General features: G+C 53.5%; 2 protein-coding genes across 4 annotated transcripts in view; one reads left to right on the top strand and one right to left on the bottom strand.

Annotated features, from left to right (window-relative positions):
• The first annotated feature begins 3,419 nt into the window (after nucleotides 1–3,419).
• Nucleotides 3,420–15,847, top strand: VSTM2B (V-set and transmembrane domain containing 2B). The gene is made up of 5 exons (XM_069868794.1): nucleotides 3,420–3,489; nucleotides 3,566–3,714; nucleotides 3,885–3,914; nucleotides 4,501–4,900; nucleotides 15,202–15,847. The coding sequence occupies exons 1-5, from the start codon at nucleotides 3,420–3,422 to the stop codon at nucleotides 15,288–15,290; spliced, it is 738 nt and encodes a 245-aa protein (XP_069724895.1). The 3' UTR covers nucleotides 15,291–15,847.
• LOC138726437 (uncharacterized) overlaps nucleotides 15,710–22,859 on the bottom strand; it is a 21,769-nt gene continuing 14,619 nt past the window's right edge. The window contains exons 2-5 of one of the 3 annotated variants that reach the window (XM_069868179.1): nucleotides 18,473–18,582; nucleotides 17,015–17,091; nucleotides 16,679–16,890; nucleotides 15,710–16,083 (exon numbers count right to left, since the gene is read on the bottom strand). In XM_069868179.1, coding sequence (XP_069724280.1) covers nucleotides 15,710–16,083; nucleotides 16,679–16,890; nucleotides 17,015–17,091; nucleotides 18,473–18,582 — 773 coding nt within the window. Of the gene's footprint in view, nucleotides 16,565–16,678; nucleotides 16,891–17,014; nucleotides 17,092–18,472; nucleotides 18,583–22,859 lie in introns of all 3 variants that reach the window. The other 2 variants (XM_069868180.1, XM_069868181.1) reach the window with 2 other exon arrangements.

Below are 22,859 nucleotides of genomic sequence, written 5' to 3'. Positions count from 1 at the left end.
GAAGGTTAGGATTTTGAAAGTCAGCTGGGAGTGTCCTGTGCAAAGCTGCCCTGGACGTTCTGGGGGCAGAGGTCATAGCAAAAGCCACGCGTGCCATCCAGGAAGGAGACTCCGCAAACATTTTGCTGAGGTTTTGGCTTTTGGAGCTGGTCTCAGAGACAGCCAGAGAATTCAGGCAGCGCAAAGCCGCCTCTCTCCAGCAATCGTCCTCAGGGATGGTCCTTGTCCCTGTGCCTGCTGCCCGTGTACTGAGAACGCAGGGCGTGCTCATCCAGGTGAGCCGGCCCCAGCAGCAAGGAGCAGGACTGGTGTGCCTCACTGCCCAGCTATGCAAAAGCACTTCTGACATCTCTCCCCATTTTAGAGCTACCATCTGGCCAAGGGGCTCATTCTGAGGTGCAAAGCACAGCTCGGAGATGCTTTATTGCGAAGAAAGACACAATAAAAACAGACAAGCAGAAAACATCATAGGTAGAGTTTTCCTACACAGAATAATAACACCGGGGAAACAGAATGAACTGCCACACACAGTGGCTGGGGTTGGAAGCACTGCGATAGAGCGTGCCTGCAGGAATGGCTGTAAGAGATACTGATTTTGCTGGGACAGAAGGCTCTAATCAGTCCTTTTGAGTTCTTGCAGTGTTCATCTGCTGGCACTGCTGGGGCTGAATTCATTCTGGTTATCACTGCAGGTCGGCATAACTGCATCCTGGTTTCCTCCTGGAAATCCAGCCTCCACAGGAGCAGAAACTGGTGACCGGTTGTAGGATCGCTGCTGTATGCAGAGAGCTCTGAGGGAGAACAGATATTGTAGTCAATGTTCTACAGGATTATGTGGATTATCTCCCCAAAAAAGATCAAAACAAAGGAGACCTGAGCAATGGCCATTACTATCTCTAACTAGCAGCGTAGTCCATTCATTTAAACAAATGTCTATTTTTACAGGGTGGATTAATCTCAGATTAGCGAAGTAAAAGCTTCAATGTTTAAGTAGCTATAAGTATTTCAATTTTTTATAGAGTTGTTACCGTGTATTTCAAACACCTGATTTATTCCGTAGCTAATCAAATACGTACCTTTATCTTCTCCGTGGCGGCTGCAGTGCGCTGAGGGTGGGTGTGGATCTGAGTGGCCAGTCAGTGCCCGGGGCCAGGACAGAGCGAAGGGTCCCCACACTGGGACCGCTGCCCCCTGGGTGTTTCCCCTGCCCACCACTGAAACATCTCTTTGGCGGTGGGGAGAGGCTCCTGTTCCTGGGCCGTTTGTGACCAAGCAAGTGAGTTAAATCCTTTGGGACTGTGCAGTGCTTTCTCCTTTGGGAACAAGTGCTTTAAGCCTGTGGGCTGCAGGAATGTTACCCAAGAAAAAGCTCATCCTGGCCGGGAGCAGGCTCCGGCCTTGCCAGCCCCGAGCAGCAGAGGCAGGCAGCGCTCCCGGCCAGCAGCTCCCCAGGCCACTCGCCGGAGCCATCCCCGTTCCCAAGCCTTGGATGTGCTTTTCACTGGCGGCTGCCCGCATCTGCCCGACACACCCGGTGACCGGATCCTTTGCTTTTTGGGAAGAAGGTGTTCCATTTTCTGGCTGGATTTTTTCTTCAGCCCGAGTCCCTCCTGCCGTGGCCATAACATGCTGCTGCATCAGCGGGCCCTCGACAGACGGCCAGTGTCACCTCCCACGTCACCACCGATTCCTCCGCGGGTGTCAGTCCTGCGGGTTCTAACTGCAGCGAGCACCGAGGAAACCCCGGCAAGTAATTGATCCTGCGATCCTGCTGGAACAAAATGGTCATTTCAGTTCTAATTGAGGAGCCGCAGGCTCTGGCTCTTTCTGAAATGGTGGGGAGCGGGCAGATTCCCCAGCAGACTGAAGAGGGACGTTACTGATGAAAGGTTGTCTGCTAAGCGAAAAGTCCCCGTCCTTTCCCATTCCCTTCTCCGCTCCAGCAGCGCCCGCTGCGAGGAGAGCGGGTGGGGTGACCCCACGCGGGCCGGCGCTGCTGCCATCTCCGTCCGGGCTGCCCGCTCCGGGGCCGCTGGCAGGAACAGGGGCCAAACAGGGAACCGGCCCAAAGTTTCTTTTTATTTCATATAAAGAAAAGGAATATAAATGATTAATTTGGTGCATCTAATTCATCTGTACAGCATGAGGTCAGGCGTTTCAGCTGATAGATGCAGACATCGACTTATTAGCCCAGTTCTGGCACAGTTATTAAGAGTATGTTTACAGTCGAGCTCATTAAGGGAGACATCTAAAACCAGAAGCATCAAGAATTAATGGATGCTTTTGGAAACAGTTGGCTTCCATGAGTTGTGTTGCATTCTTTTATTAAGTGGAGAGGTTTCGTGGTTCAGGCTGAGAGCAGCTGCACACAGTCCCTGAACAATAAAAATCCAGTGTGGAGCTGGGAAGCAAGATTAATGGAATGCTTAGAAGCCTTTCTGTGTGACAGCCTAGATAAGGTGCGTTTAATACATGAGACGTTTGTGCCTAGCGTGATTTTCCATGTGTTTTATATGTAGCACAATCACCTTGTTCTGCTTGAAATTGTCGTTTTCTTGTGCTCTGTTCTGGGCTCTGGTACTAATTGGGAAGGTAGGGTTTGTGTCCATTTTCTGATGGCGAGACTCAGCAAAGGCCGTGATCTTGGCGTTATCCGCGAGGCGGAGTCGCTGGGCGGCAGCTCCCTGCGGCCCCGCTCGCCCGGGGTCCCAGCCGGCAGCCCCCGCGCCGGCCGCGTTACAGGCTCGCTGCGCGGCGACTCCAGCCGCCCTCGCGTCCTTACGAACACACGGCGACTTCTGCTTCCATGTGGGTCTCACAGCGTCAGATCGTCTGGCACAGGCGATCGGGTAAGAAAGCTGGATAAAGCGGGAGCTAAAGGCGTTAAAGGTGCGCGCGCTGCACGACGGTGCCCGGTGCCCGGCTGGAGCGCGGCCGCCGCCGACCCGGCAGCGGCCCCGGGGGACCGAGGCCCCGCGGCCGGGGCTGAGCCGGGGGCTGCGATTCGGGGCAGAGAAACGCGATCGCGCCTCCTGGTTCGATGTTAAACCAGCGGCAGCGTAAAGGCGGCGGAGCTCCCGCGGGGCAGGGGCTCCCGGTGGGTCGCGGTGCCCGCGGGGGCTGCCTCGCGCCCGTTCCCCACCGGGACGCGGCTCGGCGGGGCGGGGCCGGGGGGGGGGCGTGGCGGTTGTCGCTCGGCGGGGCGGGGCCGGGGGGCTCGGCGGGGCGGGGCGGCCGCGGGGGGGGGCGTCGCTCGGCGGGGCGGGGCGGCCGCGGGTCCCGGGGCCGCGGGCAGCCGGCGGGAGCGCGGGGCGATGGCCCCGGGAGCGCGGCCCCGCGCCGAGCCGCCCGCGGGCAGCGGGAGCGGCGGGAGCCGCGGGGCCGGGACGCGGCGGGCGATGGACTGAGGCGCCGCGGCGATGGGAGCGCGGGGGCCGCGCCGCGCCCTGCGGGTCCTGGCGTGCGCGCCGCTGCTGCTGCTGGCGCACGGTGAGTGGGCGCGGGGCGGCGGGAGCCCGCGGGCCCCCCCCCCCGGCCCCCGCCCTGAGCCCCGCTTCCCCCGCAGCCGCCTTCACGCAGGTCCCCGGGGACGCGACCGTCCGCGAGGGAGACGACGTCGAGCTGCCCTGCGCCTTCCGCGCCGGCGGAGCCGCCTCGCGCTCGCTGGAGATCCAGTGGTGGTACCTGCAGCGGGACCCGCCCGCGCGGGCCAAGGTAACGCGCCTCGGCCGCCGGGGAGCCCGCCGCTCGGACCTTGGCGTGAACCGCGCGGGGGCGGCCGGTCGGCGGGCGCTGTCGGGGCCGAGCGATCCCCGCTCCCGCGGGTCTGAGCGCCTCCGCGTAACGGGAGCCCGCGCTCACCTCCCTCTTCTCCGCTCTTTTAGGTAGCAACTAAGGACGCGACCAAGATCAGCGTAAGTGCCGCTCGCGCCGGGGGGGTCGCGGCCGGGCGCTCGGTGCCGGCCCCGCCGCGGGAGCTCGGCCGCGGGGGTCCCCGCGGGGCCGCGGCTCGGGCCGAGCCTGTCCCGGCCCCTCTGCTGCTGCTTTAGCACCCGCGTCCCGTTCCCCGCACGCCGCGAGGAGGTGGCACTTGCTTTGCTGCCCTTCCTGGCAAAGGACCGTGAGCCGCATCGGGAGAGAAGTTCGCCTTTCCCCCTGCGCTCCGCAGACCCCGCTCCTCTGTGGCGGTTCCTTTCCCCGTCTGCTGGCGGCACCGAGCCCGCCCCGGTTGATGCGGCTCTGGGGTCGCCTGTTCCTTGCGGGGCTGTTGAGGGCTGTCCCCGCAGCTCGGGGGGCCCTGCGAGCTGGCGGGGTGGGAGGGGAGCGGGGCCGAATGCCGGGGGCCCCCGGGCCTGTGGCGGCGAGGTGCTGGGCCGAACCAAAGCAGAGCGGGTGCTCTTGGCGGTGAAAAGCTCTCACGGGGAGCGAGAGGTGGGGCTCGTGGGAGGGCACTGGGGGTCCGGGCAGCTGCTGAGGCCGTGCCCCTGCGCTCTCTTGCAGACGGTCCGCGTCCAGGGCAACGACATCTCGCATCGGCTGCGGCTGTCGGGCGTGCGGCTGCAGGACGAGGGTGTCTACGAGTGCCGCGTGTCGGACTACGGCGACACCGAGACGCACGAGCACAGGGCGCAGGCGCTGCTGCGTGTCCTCGCCCGCTTCACGCCTCCTGACGTGCAGGCGGCAGAGGCGGCCTCGCACATACAGCGCGGCACGGCCCCGCGGCGGCACGGCCCCGCTGCCCACCCCACGCCGCCCCACGGCCCCGCTGCCCGCCCCACGCCGCCCCACGGCCCCGCCAAGCGACCAGACCTGGGCGCCGCCACCACCACGGCCATCACTGCGGCCTCGGGCTCCCCGCCGCCTGGGCAGGCCGCCATCCTCCGCCAGCAGCACAGGGCAGGTACGGCGTGGGCGTGGGCCTGGGGGTGCTTGTGCGCGGTTGGTGGTCCTGGTGGGCTAAATCATTGCTCCTCGGTCTGTGAGTAAATGTTGAACCTTATGAGGGGTGACATGATTTGGAGCAGCCCTGAGGAGGACTTGGGGTGCTGGGGAATGAAAAGCTCGACGTGAGCCAATAACGTGTACTCGCAGCGCGGAACCCAACTGTGTTCTGGGCTGCATTAAGAGAAGCATGGCCAGCAGGGCAAGGGAGGGGGTACTGCTCCTCTGCTCCGCTCTCATGAGACCCCACCTGGAGTCCTGTGTCCAGTTCTGGAATCCCCAACTTAAGGAGGATATAGAACAGTTGGAACGGGTCCAGAGGAGGCCACAGAGATGATCCAAGGGCTGGAGCACCACTGCTATGAGGATGAGGCTGAGAGAGTTGGGGTTGTTCAGCCTGGAGAAGAGAAGGCTCTGGGGAGACCCTAGAGTAGCCTTCCAGTACCTGAAGGGGCTTCAGGAAAGCTGGGGCGGAGGGTCTTTACAAGGGCCTGTAGTGATAGGACAAGAGGGAATGGCTTTAAATGGGAAGGGGGAAGATTTAGATCAGACATTAAGAAGATGAGGAGGTTGCCCAGGGAAGCTATTACAGCTAGACTTGGGAGGGAAACGTTGCTTACTCTGTGATGAACTCCCTGCTTGAATTACTGGCAGGATGAGGACTGGAGATCACGTGCTCTGTAAGGGTTTGCAGATGTACCGTTGTGCCAATGCTTGTTGTCTGTCGGTTCATGGTGTACGACGTTATTAGTGCCACAGTGCCGTGTCATGGTGAGCCGGAGAAGGCTGCTGTAAACCTTTATTTACACTATTGACAGCAAAGTCTGGGACACAGAACAGTCTCAAGTCTGCTGTGCGGAGGTGTTTCAAGCTGCATGGTGTTGCTCTGGGTGGGCTTCAGCTCCTGGCTCAGCCACTGTCATCTCGCTACTGGGCAACAAATGTCCTCACCAAGTTACCCGAGGAGGAGGGGAAACCATTTTATGCCGCCAAGTGTGCTGGGAAAGCCCTGAGCTCCCCTCTCTGCTGCGTCTCTTCTGACGTGGATTCCTAATCCTCACACAGGAATATTCACACTGCCGATCCCTCTTCACACTCCTGAGGCAAACAGTTGCAGGGTTGGGCTCACGGCAGTCAGGTCCGTTGTGCCCTGCTAGTGCTTTACAGGGGCAGTGTTTTCTCTGGCTGCTGCCTTTCCCTGTTTTCTGAATAATTTCATTTCTTTCTCATGTAGAAATTTAGGTCAAAACCAGGTTTTACTCCTTGTTGTTCCAAGACTAATCTGGCTGTTCACTGATGTCTAGTGGAAGACAAAGTGGTAATTCCCAAGATCTAACTACAGGTGCCTGCGGGCACTTAACAAAGTTGTTTTCCTCTGCTGAATTCACAGACCACAAGAAACTAAACCGCACACCCTAATGCTCACAGTTTGTTGTTTTGCTCTGGGAAAGATCTGCTTTCCTCCTAGAAGCTCACAGCTGGTGCCTGGTTTTGTGTTTCCTCTCTCCCCTCCCTGCAGTGAGAATTCCTGCAATGTTTTTTGTGCCGACAGTGCGGTCAGGTTTGGGTTTTGCAGCACTGTGCACCCTGCCCGCTGCACCCAGCGCCTGCGTGGTGCGCGTGGACTCAAACCGGGACGATGAGAGGACAGTGGGCTGGGTTCCCCTTCAGCAGATGGACGGGGCTGCGTGCCGCCAAGAGAGTGCCTCACATACGTCTGCGGGGCGAGACCCCTGCCTGGATCAGCCGTGCTGCCGTCTGCCCCGGTCTGTTACGCGTCTGTGGTCTGGGGATGCGGCACCACTACATTGCTGGGTTAAATCCTAGAAGTAAAATACAAGCGTTGTTTCCAGCAGTAGAGATAGCGGGGTGGTTTAAATCAGTGGGAAAGGTAATGGAATGCAGGCAGATATCCTGTGGGGATCTCCAGATGGAGACTGATGCCGATGGCTACACAACAGACTGACCCAGGCTTTCCTGCGGCGCGGTGCCTCCTGCGCAGCCGGTGTCTGGGAACAGTGCCGCTCCGTGGCAGCTTCCTTCTGGAGAGAGAGGAAGGCAGAGACGAGCACCCAGGACCCTGCTTCTTGTTCACAGCACCAGCTTGATAAGGTATCAACAGCAACTGCCTTTGTGTCCAGACGATGAAGGTGACTGATTTTGTGTTTTGGTAAAAATGACGTCTTTTCACTCTGAGTGATCAACAACCCGGAATAGCAGGGTTTTGTTTGGTTTGTTGTCACTTCCATACCCATGGCAGTTGGGAGCTGCCTGTAATTGCTTGTCAGTAGAGCGTCGGCTGCAGCCTGGCCAGGAGATGATCTTCCACATTCTGGATTCAGGTGCCTTCTGGACCAGAACTGTTTGGGACTTGTTACCATGAGCTGTCTCCTTGGTGGCTTTGGGAAGCCTGTTGCCAGTCCCTATCCGGCACGTTCTAGGGAGGCTGTCTGGGCCAGGCGTGTTGTTCTAAGAAGAGAGAGACACTTGGTGCAGAGGCAAGAAGTGGATTTATCTCCCCTTGATGTGAAGTGCTGCTCCCTCCCCAGAACAACAGCACGTGGATAAAATGCTAAGGTGGAAGTTGGTGTGATGAGGACTTGCAGGGCTCTCGTCTGCTTCCGTGGGGAGACGAAGATGCTGTCGCTTGGGCTGGACAAGCACTGAACTTTCTTCGAAGTGTCTTAAAAGAAAATGACGCTCTTGAGCTTCAGGGCTTTCTGTTGGTACGTCAAAGTTTGTTTGTTAGAGTTGCTTTAGGTGCAGTAGTTATTTTTCTCTGAAGAATGTGGTCACTTTATAGGAAATACTTTTCTCTCTCTTTTCTTCACCTCCGTAAGGTCAAAGCTCCGTTTCAGCTCACTCCCTGAAAGCAGTGCTGTGGCTGGTTTCCCACACAGCAGGGCCATCACATCAGACTAGATCTTATCCATGCAGGGTGTATAACACTGCAGGCCCTAACGCCGCCTGGCTGTATGAGCACTGTATCTGCATAGTAATGTAATACAGATGCTTCATTGTCCTCTTTGGAGCTCCTTAACGCACGTTCAGATAAGTGCTTGCACCAAATCTGTAATAATTGAATCATCTAAAACAGTTACTCCCAAAAGCCTTTAGCATTTGTAAGTCTGTTCGTTGTACACAGGGAGATTTCCTCAGTATAAAGGCAGAAATGTGCTCCAGCAATGGATTTGCCATCGGTGATTAAGAAACGCCCTCATTTAATACACTGGAGAGCTCTGCTTGAAAGCTGATGGCATGGCACTAGCCAGTGTCCTGCATGAATTGGGTTCTAACCCTATTTTCCTTGAAACAGAAATCGTCCCAATACGTTCAGCGCAGTAAGATTGTGTGTGCGTGCTTGTATTGCAATAAATGTGATTATAGATCAAGTGTTGCTTTCAGCTGTGCCTGCGGGGCTCTCGCTGGCTTCGGCTGGAGTCCCAGTCACGCACTGAGGAAAGCTGGGATTCTTCACATCTTTCAATGGAACTTAGGAGCATAAAAGTGTCTGTTACCGAGATCCTCTGGAGAGTGTAGAGGCTCACCCGACAAAGTAGCCATAAATAGGAAATGTGTAGTTTTGGACACAGAATCTGAGGTTGTGTTTGGTAGAAACTTGTGATCACCATTATGGTTCCTAACCGAATAGATCCAGCGTAACAGAAAAATTCCCAGTGCGTCAGAAATAGTAGCTACTCAAACAGAATTTTGTCTGTAATGTTTAAACTACCGTTTAAAAACTTGGTCTCCCGAGAGTTGGAGAGATTTCTGCCGGCAAGGGGGAATGAAGGGGAACTGAGAAGCGTTACTGAGGATGCCAGGAGGCAGAGCGCTCCGGGTAAGGTCAGTGGGTTTAGTGCTGTCAGAGGAGCTGTTGTTCACATGGTTCTAAACAAAAATAGCATTTAGCTTTTGGTTTAAATACTGATGTACAAATGGAATCTTTTGCTCTAGGTAAAAAATGAGCATGGGCAAGTGAAGGGAGTGCACGTAGTGTTAATGTTTTGGGAAGCGTTCGGGGTGGGCAGGGGGGTACAGGAGATCCCTGAGCAGGACACGCAGTGTCTTTGTTCGGGAGAGCAAATGTCTGGGAGAGCAGTAGCCGGCTGTGTTGACTGTGTGGCAGCTATGAAATGAAATATGAAAACTTAATTTCAGATCTCAGTCCAGTGCCTTAGTCCTGAGACTTTGTCCTCTGGTAGGGGAAGTAATAAACCAGGATCTGCAAAGCGACTGTCTGGGAGGGAAATGGGCTGTGTTATACCCTGCCCTCCGGAACAAGCACCCATGTATTGGCTTGGGGGCAGTTTTTACTTTAACTTTGAACACAATGTTGTAAGTCAGACACTGCAGCTTCCAGATTCCCTTTTATTTGCTTGATCTGTAGCCTCAAAGCTCTGAAGTGAAGGCTTCAAATAAGATGAAACAAAGCTGGGAGTGTGAAACAAGAAACTGTGCTTCATTATGCTTGGAGTGCTCTAGGAAGGACGCGGGGAGACTGGTGTGTAATGCAGAGATGAAGTGTGCGCAGCAAGGGGGAAATCAGCCTTCCCTTCACGCTGTCCCGCTCCCCCCAGGAGGCTGCTCCTGGCCTGTGATAAAGCACCAGCTCCAAATTGCGCAGTCCCTGTGCCCTGTGCTCCCAGCGGCGCCCGCAGGAGCAGGATCTGCATGAAGTCACGCTGGCAGGAGGGAGACCACGGGGAGCACCTTGGGGTGGGGTTTGCAGCTTAGAGAGAGGAGAGCAAATTAACTCAGTGTTTGTGTGAGTGTGAGGAGCTGCATGTGGTTCGAGGACTTCTGGAGTGGCAGTGGTTGAGTCTGGGTTAACACTGGATAAGGGATGGGGTCTTGGGCTCTCCTGGCATTGTTGGGGTTTGAATGGCTCCACATGCTGGTTTGAGTTCGAGGAACAGCCTGTGGAGCTCGTTTGTCTTTGAGAGGAGAACACGGCACAAACAGCAAGGCAGGAAAGTCTCTGTGGTGCTCTTGGGCTCAGGCTCCTTACCTGTCCAGCTCGGAGATGTCTGGGTGTGCTTTGGTCCCCTCTGCTCTACGTGGCACCACGCACGGGCTCCCTTTCTGTTGCTGTTCATAGTTAAACACAACCAGGTCACATACCATTTTCCTTTATGTTAAATAAAGTAGCGAGACAGAGGCGAGAACTGAATTATCAGGCTGACCTCCTAAATGTCACTGGATAATAAACACGCAAAAAGAATTCTCATTAAATACACATCACTAGCACTTTAATATCTAGGCAAATTAGGCTGCTTTGGGGATAAGTGAGGTCAAATATCTTCTTTTGTGTGCCTGTGTAATATGGATTAATTCTCAAACTGGACAAACCCACGAACTGCAGTGCCGTGTCACCTCATTACCGAGGGCAGAAACAAGCTGTGCCAGGCTGGGTTTGTGCTGTGGCAATGCAATTTATTGGAGTAACCTCCTTTCGGCGGTTCCTGCTTGCTCCCCAGGGGATGGGCAGAAACACGCTCATGGATTCTGCTGAAGCCCGGGCAGTGTCCTTGAAGGAATCTGAATATTTGAACTTCTTTAATATCTTCCAGTTATAAATGAAAAAGTGCTTTAAAATAATATCGCTGAGCAGAGTGCCAGGGATGCCCCAGGTCTGTCCAGTGCATGTGGAAGTTGAACCTTCTATGTTTCCATACGAGATTGATCCGTTAGCGAGTGGAAATCAGGCTGAGAGCACCCGGGTGTGTTTGTGAGGGAAAAGAACAGCGTTTGGGGCCGGAATGTGCACACACACCCACACACACCCATTCTTTACGTACAGTTTAGTGGATGCTGTGCACAATGGAGGGTGGGCGGGCAGCAGCAGCTGCCTCGGGCTGGCAGGTGGCGGCTGCGCTGGGGCTGGGGCGCGGAGCCGCGCTGGGCGGGCGTGGAGGCTGTAGTTCTCCGGTACTCTGCGTTACACGTGGCGCTTGTAGCAGAGAGAGTGGTCAAGGCAGCCTTGCTGGTACCAGTTTGAGGACAGCAGCAGTGCTGGTCTGCGGTTGGAAAACCACCATAAGGTAGGATCTGCCCAGAAACAACTCTTGGGGTGGTCCTGGGAAGAAGGTATTTCTCTCTCCGTGGCAGAGCCTGACTGGATAGTGCTGGCAGCACGGGGTTTGGTGTGGGGGTTGAGGTAGCTTTGCTGAAGCCGTGAGAGCGCTGGCGGGCTCATTCCGGCTGTTCACTGGGTGAGTTTTAAATTAGATAATGGCAGAGCAGTCCCGTGTGTCAGGAATGAACAGTTCAAGTGGGCTCGTGTTGGGAAAAGCGGGGCTGTCAGCAGAACGGTGTTATTTGTCACAACAGCGGTTAACAACTGAGTGTTTTCCATTGCTAGGCTGTTATCAGCTGGGCGGCATTTCTACTAGCTGGGACGAGCAGCCGTGTGGCAGAGCAGTGTTGTGCTGGGGGAGGAGTCGGTGTGCGCGCAGAGGGGTGTGGAGGAGTCGCTGCGTGGTCTGGACTTGCCCCGCACTGGCGTGGCGGTGGCAGAAGCAGAGCATCTGTGTGGTTTTCGAGCACGCGCTCTCCGGACAGCCATTCTCCTGCCATCACGTGTTCTCCTAACACACTCGGCTCTGTTCTTGCAGGATGGACAGGATAGGGTTATTTTTCACAAAACCCCTTAGATAATCTGCATTTTGATCTGCTTAACTTCAGTAATTCTGGTTGGAGTCATAATTACAGCCACACTGGCAGGTTGCTCCTGATCCTGATCGAGTCAAAAGTGCTCTAAAAGAGAGGGAAGTGAGAAGGGCAGTGTCCTCGGCTTTACTTCTGGGTTGCAGCTGTTTACACCTCCTATCAGTTACAAGATGTGAAATCCCCGCCTCCATCCAGTGTGACTTTTACTGCAGGTCTTTTCCTAAAGTGTTGATGTCTGAACTGTGTGACCACGTCTAACTTATAATGAAGAACTTGAGAATGTGGCCCAGCCTCACTGCACAGCTCGGTAACTGAGACCCCGCTACCAGTGCTCTCTGTTCCCTGCTGAGCTGGAGAGTTTGAGCCGTGCCGTGGGCCGGCTCACGTAGCAGCCCTGAAAGGGGATGCGTAGGGCTGGAGGCTCATTTCCCACTTGAACTCCCACTGATGTAGTTCGTTATTTTTCTCTGCATTTTAGTTCAAAATTAATTTTCCACCAAATCACATTACAAAGAATTTTGTATCTCTCATTACTCAAGTGTCAAGGAGTGAATTAATGGTGCCTGGTTTTGTTAAGTCAGTGTTAGATGATGGGAGTGCAGAAAATTCCGGAAATGAAACAAACCCATAGCCGTGTGCGCTGGGGCTCCGGTGAGGAGGGAGCGGCTCCCAGGCAGCAGGGGCTGCTCCGAGGAACGTGCTGCAGAGCAGCTGTGGGTCTCCAGAAGGAAAGGTGCCGGCCTCTTGAAACGCGGACCGGTGTGAAGCATTCCAGCTCTGATCGGGGTACGTTCCTGTTGGCCACTGGCCTCGTCTGGTGCAGCACGTCCTTTTGGAGATTGTTACAAATGAGCGTTGGGGCTTTCTTGGAGCGCGTGCTGCTGTTCTCAAGTTTTCCCTTCCTTTCTCCCCGGAGTGGGTACTTGGAGTGGCCGGGTGGGTGGTTTGGCTCTCCCCGGTTGGGACAGATCCCGAGAGCAGCCCCTGTGCCGGTTCGCCCCGAGCTGGGCCCGTGCGGGGCTGCTGAGCCGGGCTGTGGGGCAGCCCCCGCACTCCGCGCAGCAGCTCGTTCCCGGCGTGGGGCGAGGCTTGCGCTGAGGCTGCTGTCCCGGCTGTGCTGGTCTGGCTGCCACAGAAGGCAAGTGGCGTCCAGAGAGGCGGCTCCTGTACTGAGTGTCCCTGCTGTTTGTAACTGGAGTGGGAGATGAGTCTCCATCAGCCCCAGGGCAAGTGGACTGTGTGGCCCAGGCTGAAGCATTTAAGTGTGGCAGGACACGTGCAGTTTATGAGCTCACGTCCCAGGCCGTGCAGTGACTCGAACGTGATGTAGCTCGCTCGCTCTCCTGTTCGGCAAGTGTAGAGTGACTTCAGTAATGGTGTGGTTTTAATTAAAAACTTCTGAGAAGCTCTTGGATCTGGGGTTTGGTGAATTCCCTCCTGTGCTGCAGAAGGGCTCCGAATGTTTGTATTGCAGTGAGAGGGAGTTTGCTGTTGTCTGTAACGAGCCTTGACCAACCGCCCATAGCAACCCCATTCTTCGCGTAGGGACAAGGTCACAGGAGCAGTTTCTCCACAAATGTCTCAAGCATGGTCTAAAGCTTCTGGACCAAGAGAATAAATCGGTTGCTGTGGTCAGTGTGTTCCCTCACCTCCAAATGAAATGCCGAGTTTGAGGGATTCGGCAGGACACGGTTCTGAAGGAAACGGGCTGAGGCTGCGATCACTGCGTAAAAGCCAGCGCGGAGCCAAGTCTCGTGGTGCTGCCGGCTCTGTCGCGAAGGGGCAGTTGTGTTTTAGATGTTGTTACTTTCAAGGAAAATTGGCTACTGATGCTTTTCAACTTTTTATTCTTGGCGCCACTGTGTTTTACCACCATCTCAGAGAGAGACATCAGGGGCCTTTTCAGCTTCTCCCTAGGAAGAAAAATAGGAAACTGCCAAAAAACGTGGCTTTGGCTGCTGGTTAAATACAGCTTGTGAAAGAATCCTCCCATTTTTAACATGTGTCACAAGTCACTTGGTAATTAATGTTTGTTTTCAATTGGATTAACTGTTTTAAGCCAAACTTTGATGAATGCTGGCACAAAACAAATTACGAAATAGAAAACTACAGTAAAACACGATTATGTTGTAAATCGAAAAGAAGGATGAGTGAAGCCAGGGAGCAATTCACCATACGCGAACAGAACAATTTGTTATTGTTCCGCTTAGTGGGAGACTTTCAGCCACGTGCACGTAAGTAATTGAAAAGCAAAATTGTAAGTCTGTGTAGTGATAAATAAGCTTACATAATGAAACATCAAATGAGTATTCCAAATAGAACTGAAATAATGTCCTGTAAGGGTCTGCGGCGGATGCTGTTCTGCTCCAGGTCTCTGGGCAGCAGCTCTGTGCTCAGCTCTGGGGCCAGCACTCCGTCCCCGCTGCTCGCTGCCCTCCATGGCCGCAGCGGCTCAGTAATAGGGGATGAGCCTGCTGAAGGTGCGGGGTATCACGCCTGTGCACATGGGCCGTGTGTGAGGGAGCTGCGGGCCCTGCTGGAGGCTGGGAACGGCAGTGCTGGCACCAGCACAGGCGTGGGGACTGTGAGCCCTGCCCACAGCTCCCGGGGCAGGGAAGGCCAAGTCCGGGCCTGTGGGCTCCTGCGTTGCTTCCTTGGAGCAGCGGGAGCTTCTGGGGCTGGAGACTGTCCATCCCACGCTCTGGCTTCCCTGCATCCACATCTAGTGTCTTTGGCCAGAATTTTACAAGCTACTGCTTCAGTTGTGTGTGTGTTAATGATTTTCAGCTTTAAAAAGAAAAATCCCATGTTCACCTCAGTGCCTTGCTGTTGCGCATTGGCTCTCCTCGGCCCTGTGTTCGTGCATGCCAGGATTTAATTAAATCCTTACTACCTCAGTGATGTCCCCCCAGCCGGGTCTCCCTGAGCTAGCGCTGCGGGGACAGGCCTCGAGCTCGCGCACCACAGCGTGTGAGCTGCTTTGGGATATCGGATAATAACCCTGCAGCCTCATGGGCGAGACAGTGGCCCAGAGCAGGGTTTGGGTGGGCCCCGTGGGAGGATTTTCCTTTGATCCCAGCCGAGAGTTTTGCGTCTCCTAGAGACGGAGGCTGAAGCACTGGGGTGAGGGTGACGGCTGCCCACGCTCACACGGCGCTGCCCCTGCCTGGGAAGAGCTGCTCCCCTCGCCAGCCTCCGGGAACGGCACCCGCGGACCCGCCCGCAGCCTCGGTGCTGCCAGGGAGCCCGACCCGGGGTGACTGGCACAGGCGCCTTCCACGTCCGACCGCTGCTTTGCTACAGCTCCTGTGCACATTTTTAATTTAAGATTCTGCTCTTGCCTGTAAAAGGTAAAGAAGATGCCACAGTCTCGCTGTGCACCCGATCCCGGGGTATTTATAGAGATCTCGCTCGCCGGTACCTGGGCTGCGGGTGGGTGGGGGCAGCGCCTGTGCTGGGGCAGCCTTAGGAGGCTGCTTCACTATTAAAATGAAGCTGCTGACCCCTGGCTCTGAAGGGATAAAAATAAATCCTCCTCTATTTCTCTTCTGCGTTGGAAAAGATAAAGAGTGAAATATCGTCCTCCAGGTACGGGAGCCGTGTCCGCTGCAGACCCGCTGCTGTGCACGTCGCTGCTCGTCCTGCACCGGCTCGTCCAGCTGCTGCTGAACCACTGAGCGCCGGCTCCCCACGCAGCGGCTGGGGAGACCAGAGCAGCCCCGCAGCCCGACGACAGATCCTGCGGGGAGAAAGCGTAATCGCCGGGGATGCCACGAACATAGAGCCATGTAGGATAACACCTCTAGGTCCCAGCCTCTGGGTGAACCTGCTCTGTGCATGGCACTTAGCATTTCTCTATTTCGATGTAATATCTTTTCTTTTCTAAACCTTTCCTCCGGCTCCTCATTTTGCACGAACTGTTGAGCAGTTACCTTCATGACAATATGTAAAGACGCTGGGTCAAAGCCCTTCCCAAGAAAGGAAATATTTTTAGTAGATTATGGTGTTTAGGTTTTTTGGATTTCCTTTGTCTTTTTTAATTAAATTATTTCTTTTGGAGGCATTTTAATTAAAAAGGTACATCTTACCATAATTACTATTCACTCTCGATAATATTTATTTTTAAATGAAGATTGGAAACAAGGTAAGACATTTGTTTACAAACTGTATTGTATATTGCTGAATAACAGCCAAATAAAAAGATTTTGAAATAAAGTTTCCACAGCTGCATGTGCCTTTCCCTGCGAAGGCATCCCGGCTGCCGCCCGCCCTGTGGCAGCGCCGGGAGGGAAGAGGCATCACAGACAAGGAACACGGGAATCAGGTGTTTATTCACACCTCTGGGTGCTGCCGGACACAGGCTAAGGTGCCTCTCCCTGCGCTGACCCCGGCTATCGCAGGGCGTTTGGGCGAGATCACGCGGGCAGCGTGGAGTGTGTGAGGTAGGACACTTTGCTTTTTTCCAGGCTGCTTTAAAAAGAAGACAACTCAAGCAGTGGAAAACAACAAAAAGCAAATCAACCCAGAATGTTGTTCCCTAGAGCTGGTTCCGCTATTTGTTTAATATAGTCAGAGTTTTATATTACTTGTTTAACATATTCAGACTTTTAAAACTATCCTTGTCTTACCAAGTGAGCTTTTCTCCAGTGAGGCAAAAGGCTTTATTTCCAGTAAATACACGAGTTATTTTCTGTTCCAGAATGGTTGGGTTTGAAGTGAAAGAGCAGCATGACTTGGTAAAGAAACGCGGCCTCCTCCCACTGAAGTCAGTGAAGCACTTTCCACTTCCCTGCCTGCTCCTTGTCCTTTCATTTGCAGCGCTGTACGACCTTCCCTGGCACTGGTGAAATGCCCCCTGCACGAGCTGTGCAGCAGAAGCAGGATGTGCCGCTGCCTCTCCTCATACCCCTGTCTTCCCTGAGCAGGGTAGGATGGGACTCCCAGTTGCTCCCTGTGTCGGAATTTGTGAAGGGGGATCTGTGCCACCCGGCCCTCCCTGGGGTGAGCCCGAAACCCCTCTGTGTTCCATGTGTGCTAAGGGCCCGCTGCTGCAGGGCAGACTCACCACGGGGATCCAAAGCTGATGAAATGTTGGTGAGAACGAAGTGTCCCATGATTGGGGAATAATCCATCATCATCCCACGACAAGCACACCTGCCCTTCAGGAGAACTTGCAGGAGGAGGTTGTTGCAGGCCTGGAAACGCATCAGAGCCCAAGACACTGAAGAGCCTGGTCCTTGGCTTCTGTGGGGCATGGGAGGGCAACTCTGTGATAACCTGAGAGAAAAAGACAGGGGGAAAGCAAGAGTTGAACACTGGATCATTTCTCAGTTAATACCAGCATTTATGCCTGTGACGCTGCGAGAGTGCTCATCCTTGTCGTCATGGAAGGGAAATCTGCCTTTGAACGGGGCTTCTGGCGAGCTCATCATCCCTCTGCTTTTCTTCAAGAGCAGCGAGTATTTTCTCATCTTCCTTCTAAGGGAGAAAACCAAATGAAAATTTTCCATAAGAGGAAGAAGAAAATGTACCTGATGTTATCTAAAAAAGTAGCTGGTGCGAGGAGCAGCGGAGCCTGTCTATCTGGAGCAGGGACGCTGCTGGTTCGGCCTCAGCCCACTGGCACAGACCCACTGTGTCCTGATGCACTGGTTTCACTGCTTAGAGAGCACGTTCTGTCCTGAATCTCATGCTGTGTGGTTTGCAGAAAGCATGGGGGGAAGAACAGCGTTTGCGTTCATCCTTCCCTTTGCGCTGCAGCCTGCGCCCTGCACAGGGACATGGCAGCAACGGGAAGTTGCATGTGCAGCAGCAAGAGTAGAATGAGCAAGGTCTTTTAGACTTTAACATTAAAGGTGAAAAAATATTAAATCTGCAGCTAAAAATAACTTTTCTTTATCCTTGCCGAGATCAGAATCATGTGCCGCAGCAAGAATAACAATTCCCCTATGCCAGTTCTTGATAAAGCCTCAGAACTGCTGAGCCCTCACACAGGATGAGCTCTTCCAATGGCAGCCGCTGTGCCCGGTGCAGCCCTGCCCCCACGGAGCTCGTCCCAGCACACCGTGTAACTTCCACAAGAGCTGGTCGCTGCCATAACCGGCTCTACTGTTATCTATCTTAGCTATTTTTGCCTTCAAACACATACGGAATGCATCCTCCAAGTCCTCCTCAGCTTGTTTTGCGAGATGCCCAGCCTGGGCTTGGCCTCATAGTCACACAGAGCAGGGGAAATAACTGGCTTCAGCAGAGGCTACACAGTGCTCGGGACAGTATTGAGTCTTTAGGAAGCACTTGGAGGAATGAGAAACACTTTGATGGAAAAACGTAAAGCATTTGGAGCTCTACTGCATGTGAGCACGTTAGGGACTAAGGCCACTGTCCCGCGAGCTGAGTTACCCACGGGCAGGGCCGGGTTTGCTCTGCCCACAGCGGACAGAGGCTGCTGCAAACCGAGCTCTTCCACAAATCTCACCTCAGGGGTAAATGCTGGGGTGGGTGTGTGGGGAGCCGGGCACAGCACTGTCAGCAGCTCCTTGCAGGGAGCACAAGCACAGGCTGCGAGGGGCCAGAGCCGAGTTGTCTGTAAGGCGATCACAAGGCAGGACACTTTTCCTGAGAGAAAATAAATGGAACTTTGCACTTCCCATGTACTATTTCCAGCCTGCACCACCAGCCACGCTTGGCTTACAGTTGTGCTGCTATAAATTCACGGAGAGTTAATGGATTTCTACACAAATGGATTTACAACAGCGCAATGGAGCCGATGCTGGAGCCAGGCACATGCAAAAATACACGGAGCAAAAGCAGTTTTACAGCACACAGTGACCTTCAGTGTGTGAGGGAACAGCAGAATTACCTGGTTCCTGGTACCCTCCTGGCAAATCTCCCAAGGGAAAGCGGGTGTGCGGTCCCGACCCCATCTCCATAAGTGGCAAGAGAGCAGAGAGGGGCGAGCAGCTTCCTGACCTGGGGGAGAACACAAAAGACTGAGCACAGCATTTTTCATTTCCCACATAAAACATTCTGAGTCCTCATCTGGCTTGGAACTGGTGAGCAAGTAAATAATGCGCTCCTGGAGTTGCGTGTCAGCCAGGCCGGGTAATGGATGAGCTGCGGGCGGAACTGCACAGCAAATTTCATGCTTAGCCAGAGGCCGGCAAAGTTCATTTATTCATTATCCCAAACTCGGGGCTGTTATTATTCCAGCTCCGCTAGTACATCTATTTAATAAGTAAGGAACAGAAAATTGATGGGATCAAAAATGTTAAAGTCTTAATTAATGCTTTTAGCAAAGACTGATTGGATGGAGGGTCCTTGTCAGAATATTAATTTGCAGGAGTGAGCGGCTGCCTGGCTGTGCAGGGAAGGGCTCTCCCGGCCGTGCCAAGGGAGCTGGGGGCCATGGGGGCCCTGGGAGAGGGAAAACCAGTGCAGAAATACCCACATATGAAAATTAATGTTCAGATGGTAAAACATTTGTTTACAACAGAGGAAGCCACAAGTCACAGTCAAACAAGTCACAGCTCCATGGAGCCAAGTGGAAGGGGACCGTGCTGAGAGGGAATGGGGCTCCCATTTGCTGGCTGCAGCTTCAGTTCCCTTGTATTGTTAACATTTCTTAAATCTCATCTGGAAAATCATCTGTAGCTTAATACAAATTAAATGACCAAGGTCTTAATAAATAACTCAAAAATGCCTGCAGTTCAGCTGAGGGTTATACACTGCTCCAAGTATGTTCTTTATACATATATTAATTCCATTTATAGAGTTTACTTAGGGGAAGATTGGAAAGGAAGTGTTTGGCTATTTTATTTTTTTTCTGTTCCTTGACCAGGTCTGTCCAAAACTTTAATTCATCTCTGTGTTTACGCCCATGAAATAGGAAGCAGCAGGAGTTTCACATGGGGTGGAAAACCAGATGGTCACATAAGATGGACCTTGCTTTGGATTTTCTCATTATTTTCCTTGAAAATCAGAAGTCATCATTAACAAACCAAAACAGTTCTTCATTACTAAATCTTTTTCAGGCCTGTACGTTGCCCTGGCGACCCCATGAGGATGGTGACCTTGTGGGTTCTGGGCCGCTCCACACAGGATCTGGGCCAGTGTTGGTGTTCACGCTGCCCATCCAGCTCAGCTGCTTTGGCAGGAATTAGTAGGTACATCTGATTTCCAAGTGCTGCCATTTCTTCTAATAGCTTTTAATTTTTTTTTAATTTTTTTAAACAGAGTGCTTCTGCATTCACAGCCCATACTAAACATGGGATCTGGCTCTGAATTCCCATGGCAGAGCTCTTTTTAAGGCATCTGCTGTCACTTACTTAGCCTCTGCTCCGCACAGCCATGTCAGTGCTTCCAGAGCTGTCAGAGGCAATCCCAGTGACTGACACCTGTCAGCACATCACCAATCAGCTGTCTCCACTGTTTTAGCAACATGTCATTGGCCCACAGGGAGCGTTGGTGCTGCTGGGATGGGCACAGGAAGGTCAGTGCCAGGACTCACAGCGCCTTGGGTTGCCTCGTCCTCCCCCCTCCCAGAGCAGCAACGCGGTGGCGGGTGTTAGCTGGGGGTCCCAGAGCTGTGTTACCCCTCAGGACTCGTGCTCTCGCGTGGCATCAGGCAGCCCTGGGCCGAGGGACATGCACACAGAGAACCGGGCCTCAGGGCCTCCAGAGGATCACCAGCATGGTGGTGAAGGCTCCCTCTTTTCCTTTCGCTACTTTCTGGGATCCCCTTGGAAGCACTGAGTGCAGGATGGCAGAGGTGACGCTGTCATGGCTGATGCAGCTCAGGAAACCTCTTTCCCAGCGCCCCAGCTCAGCCCCCCGTGCTCCGCGCTGGCAGGACAGCCACTGCCTCTCCCCCGGCAGCAAGGACAGCAGCAGCACAGGGCTCCTGAAGGGACCCTCCAGTGCCTCACAATTTCAAAGCCTGCTTTCCTGAGTTAAACTAATCCCGTGTCTCCAGCAGGAATCGGGACGATGTTGCAACGCCCCTCGCTGTCCCACTGAACATACCCTGCTCTGAGCAGGAAGTTCCTGAGCAGCATCCCTCGCCGCCACCAAGCCAGGCTGGGGGCAGCTGAGCGCTCAGGAAGGCCATGAAACTTTGGACAAGGACGTGGCATCCACGTCTAAATCCAAGTCAGACCACAGGGGCTGTACAGAGCAATGGTCCAGATCGAACCATATCCAGCAGTGATGCCCCCCAGGACAACCAGCAACAACATCAGACAAGAGGATGGAAATGTACAATTTGATGAAGGAAACATCAGCTACTTCATGATCTTTCCCGAATACACTCACATTTGTGATTCATCTATGCTAAATCAGTCAAGACAGTAAAAATACAATTGTTCAGCGCTACAAATAATGACAACAGTGTAATCCATTAATAGAGCTGCTGGCTAGAATTTCAACTTCTACAGCAGAGTGGCATGAGAGGCTCACATTGATTAACCGCACAGCAAGGTGCCAATTGCAATCCTGGCTAAAATGAACCTCGGTTTATAGTTAAGTCGCTGGTCAAGCTAGTGCCCACCCAGTCAGATAAACCAGGACACAGCGCTTAGTGCTGTAAAATCACTGTGATGGAGCAATGCTGACCCCAGCACTTGAGTGGTGACACCGGGCTATTGCTGCACAGCACAGACTGTTTCCTCATCCGTTCCTCCTCTCTCTATTTCATGTCTCTAGCATGTATTCAGTGTGCAGATGTTTTGAGGCAACACCCCAACATTTCAGAGAAAGAAGTGCCCTCCAAGCCCAGCAGCACAAACCCTGGTCTTGCGGAAAGAGCAGTTTTAAGTGGGAAACGGCCCCTGCTGCACACCACCTCTACTTCGCTAGATCACAATGTATTTTCATATTTCTCACAGGCCTGAACCGTGCCCGCATGTAAAAATGGTTGCTGGCAATCTGGGTTTTGTTTTATGATAATGTAATTTATGGGATGCTGAAAGCCTGTGAGTTACTTGCACTTGACTAACAGCTCTCAAAAATTTCCCTTCCACAACAACATCAGGGCATCCCTGGGACACACACGGCAGCCGGCAGGGAGGTCACCCCTGGGGACACACACAGGGAGGAAGGTCACAGCCCTCCACCCTGGTCCGTGGCAGGAAGGACAGCGCCCATAGCTCCAAAATCAGTCAGTGTTTCAGACACCATTTAGAATGTCTCTGCTTGCAACCCCTGAGCAAGCCTCCAGCTTTCTTTCAGCATCTAGGGCATTTTTTTTTCTTTTTTTTGTGTTCTATTCTTTAGCTTAATTATACAAAGGAAAGAAAAATGCCCTACAAAACCTTAAAAACCGCAAAGATGGTTGTTGGATGCACTTTGCAGCAAAGGTCATTATCTTCCTTCCCTGACCCTAACATGCCACCGTTTCAATTTTGCTTTAAATGGACCTGTAATTTCACAATGTGAATTCAGCTGGAACTACTCTTTTTGTTAAATAAACTTTGCCCTTGCACTGACTGCTCCAGGCTCTGAAAAGAAAACACTTCTACCTTGTGACTATTGAAAAACGTAGCTCAGAAATTCAAACCAAAGCAGTGGTAAATGGGCTGTAATCACACTGAAGGGCAAGCAAGCATCCTCCTCTAAGGCAGGAGGCAATAAAGGAAAATCTGCTTTGCCTTCTGCTTCCTCAGTGTGGATAATTTCACAGATCAGAGCATTTTTTCAGAAAGCAGCCCGCTGTGCTGCAGTGCGTGTTCCAGAGCTGGAATACCTGCAGTCATGACCTTAACGCCCCCCTGGGAAGTGTAAGTCAGGACCTTGTGTCTTCAAGCCCCATGTGCCTGAGCAGAGCCAGGCTGGATGCCCAGCCCAGAGAGCAGGCACAGTGCTGTGAAGGCTGCCCCACACACACCTGTACAAGCCAGTCCTTTCTCACGTCCTTTGGCTCGCTGTCATCCCGGACAATCCCTGCTCATGTGACCCCACTGCACGACTCCTCATTTCACACTCTGGTAACTCAGAAATCCCGTTAAGCCACACCAACCGAGCAGCTGAAGCATTTTGCTGACTGGGGCTCTGCACTTAACTGGGCTGTGGAAAAACAAAGGATCCCCCAGTAGCTGCTTGCAAACGTGGCTTGGGTCGGCTGTAAGGCTGCGATCAATTTGTTCTGTTTAGAGGACCTGCTAACATGAAACATTCTCTTTCTCTCCCATTCTCACCCACTGTTCTGTTTTACAAGCATAAAGTGCTCAATAACCTCTTCTACCTGCAACAAT

This window comes from Phaenicophaeus curvirostris, chromosome 14, assembly GCF_032191515.1.
Source record: "Phaenicophaeus curvirostris isolate KB17595 chromosome 14, BPBGC_Pcur_1.0, whole genome shotgun sequence".
Taxonomy (NCBI): Eukaryota; Metazoa; Chordata; class Aves; order Cuculiformes; family Cuculidae; genus Phaenicophaeus; species Phaenicophaeus curvirostris.
This window is presented reverse-complemented; position numbering and strand designations above follow the sequence as displayed.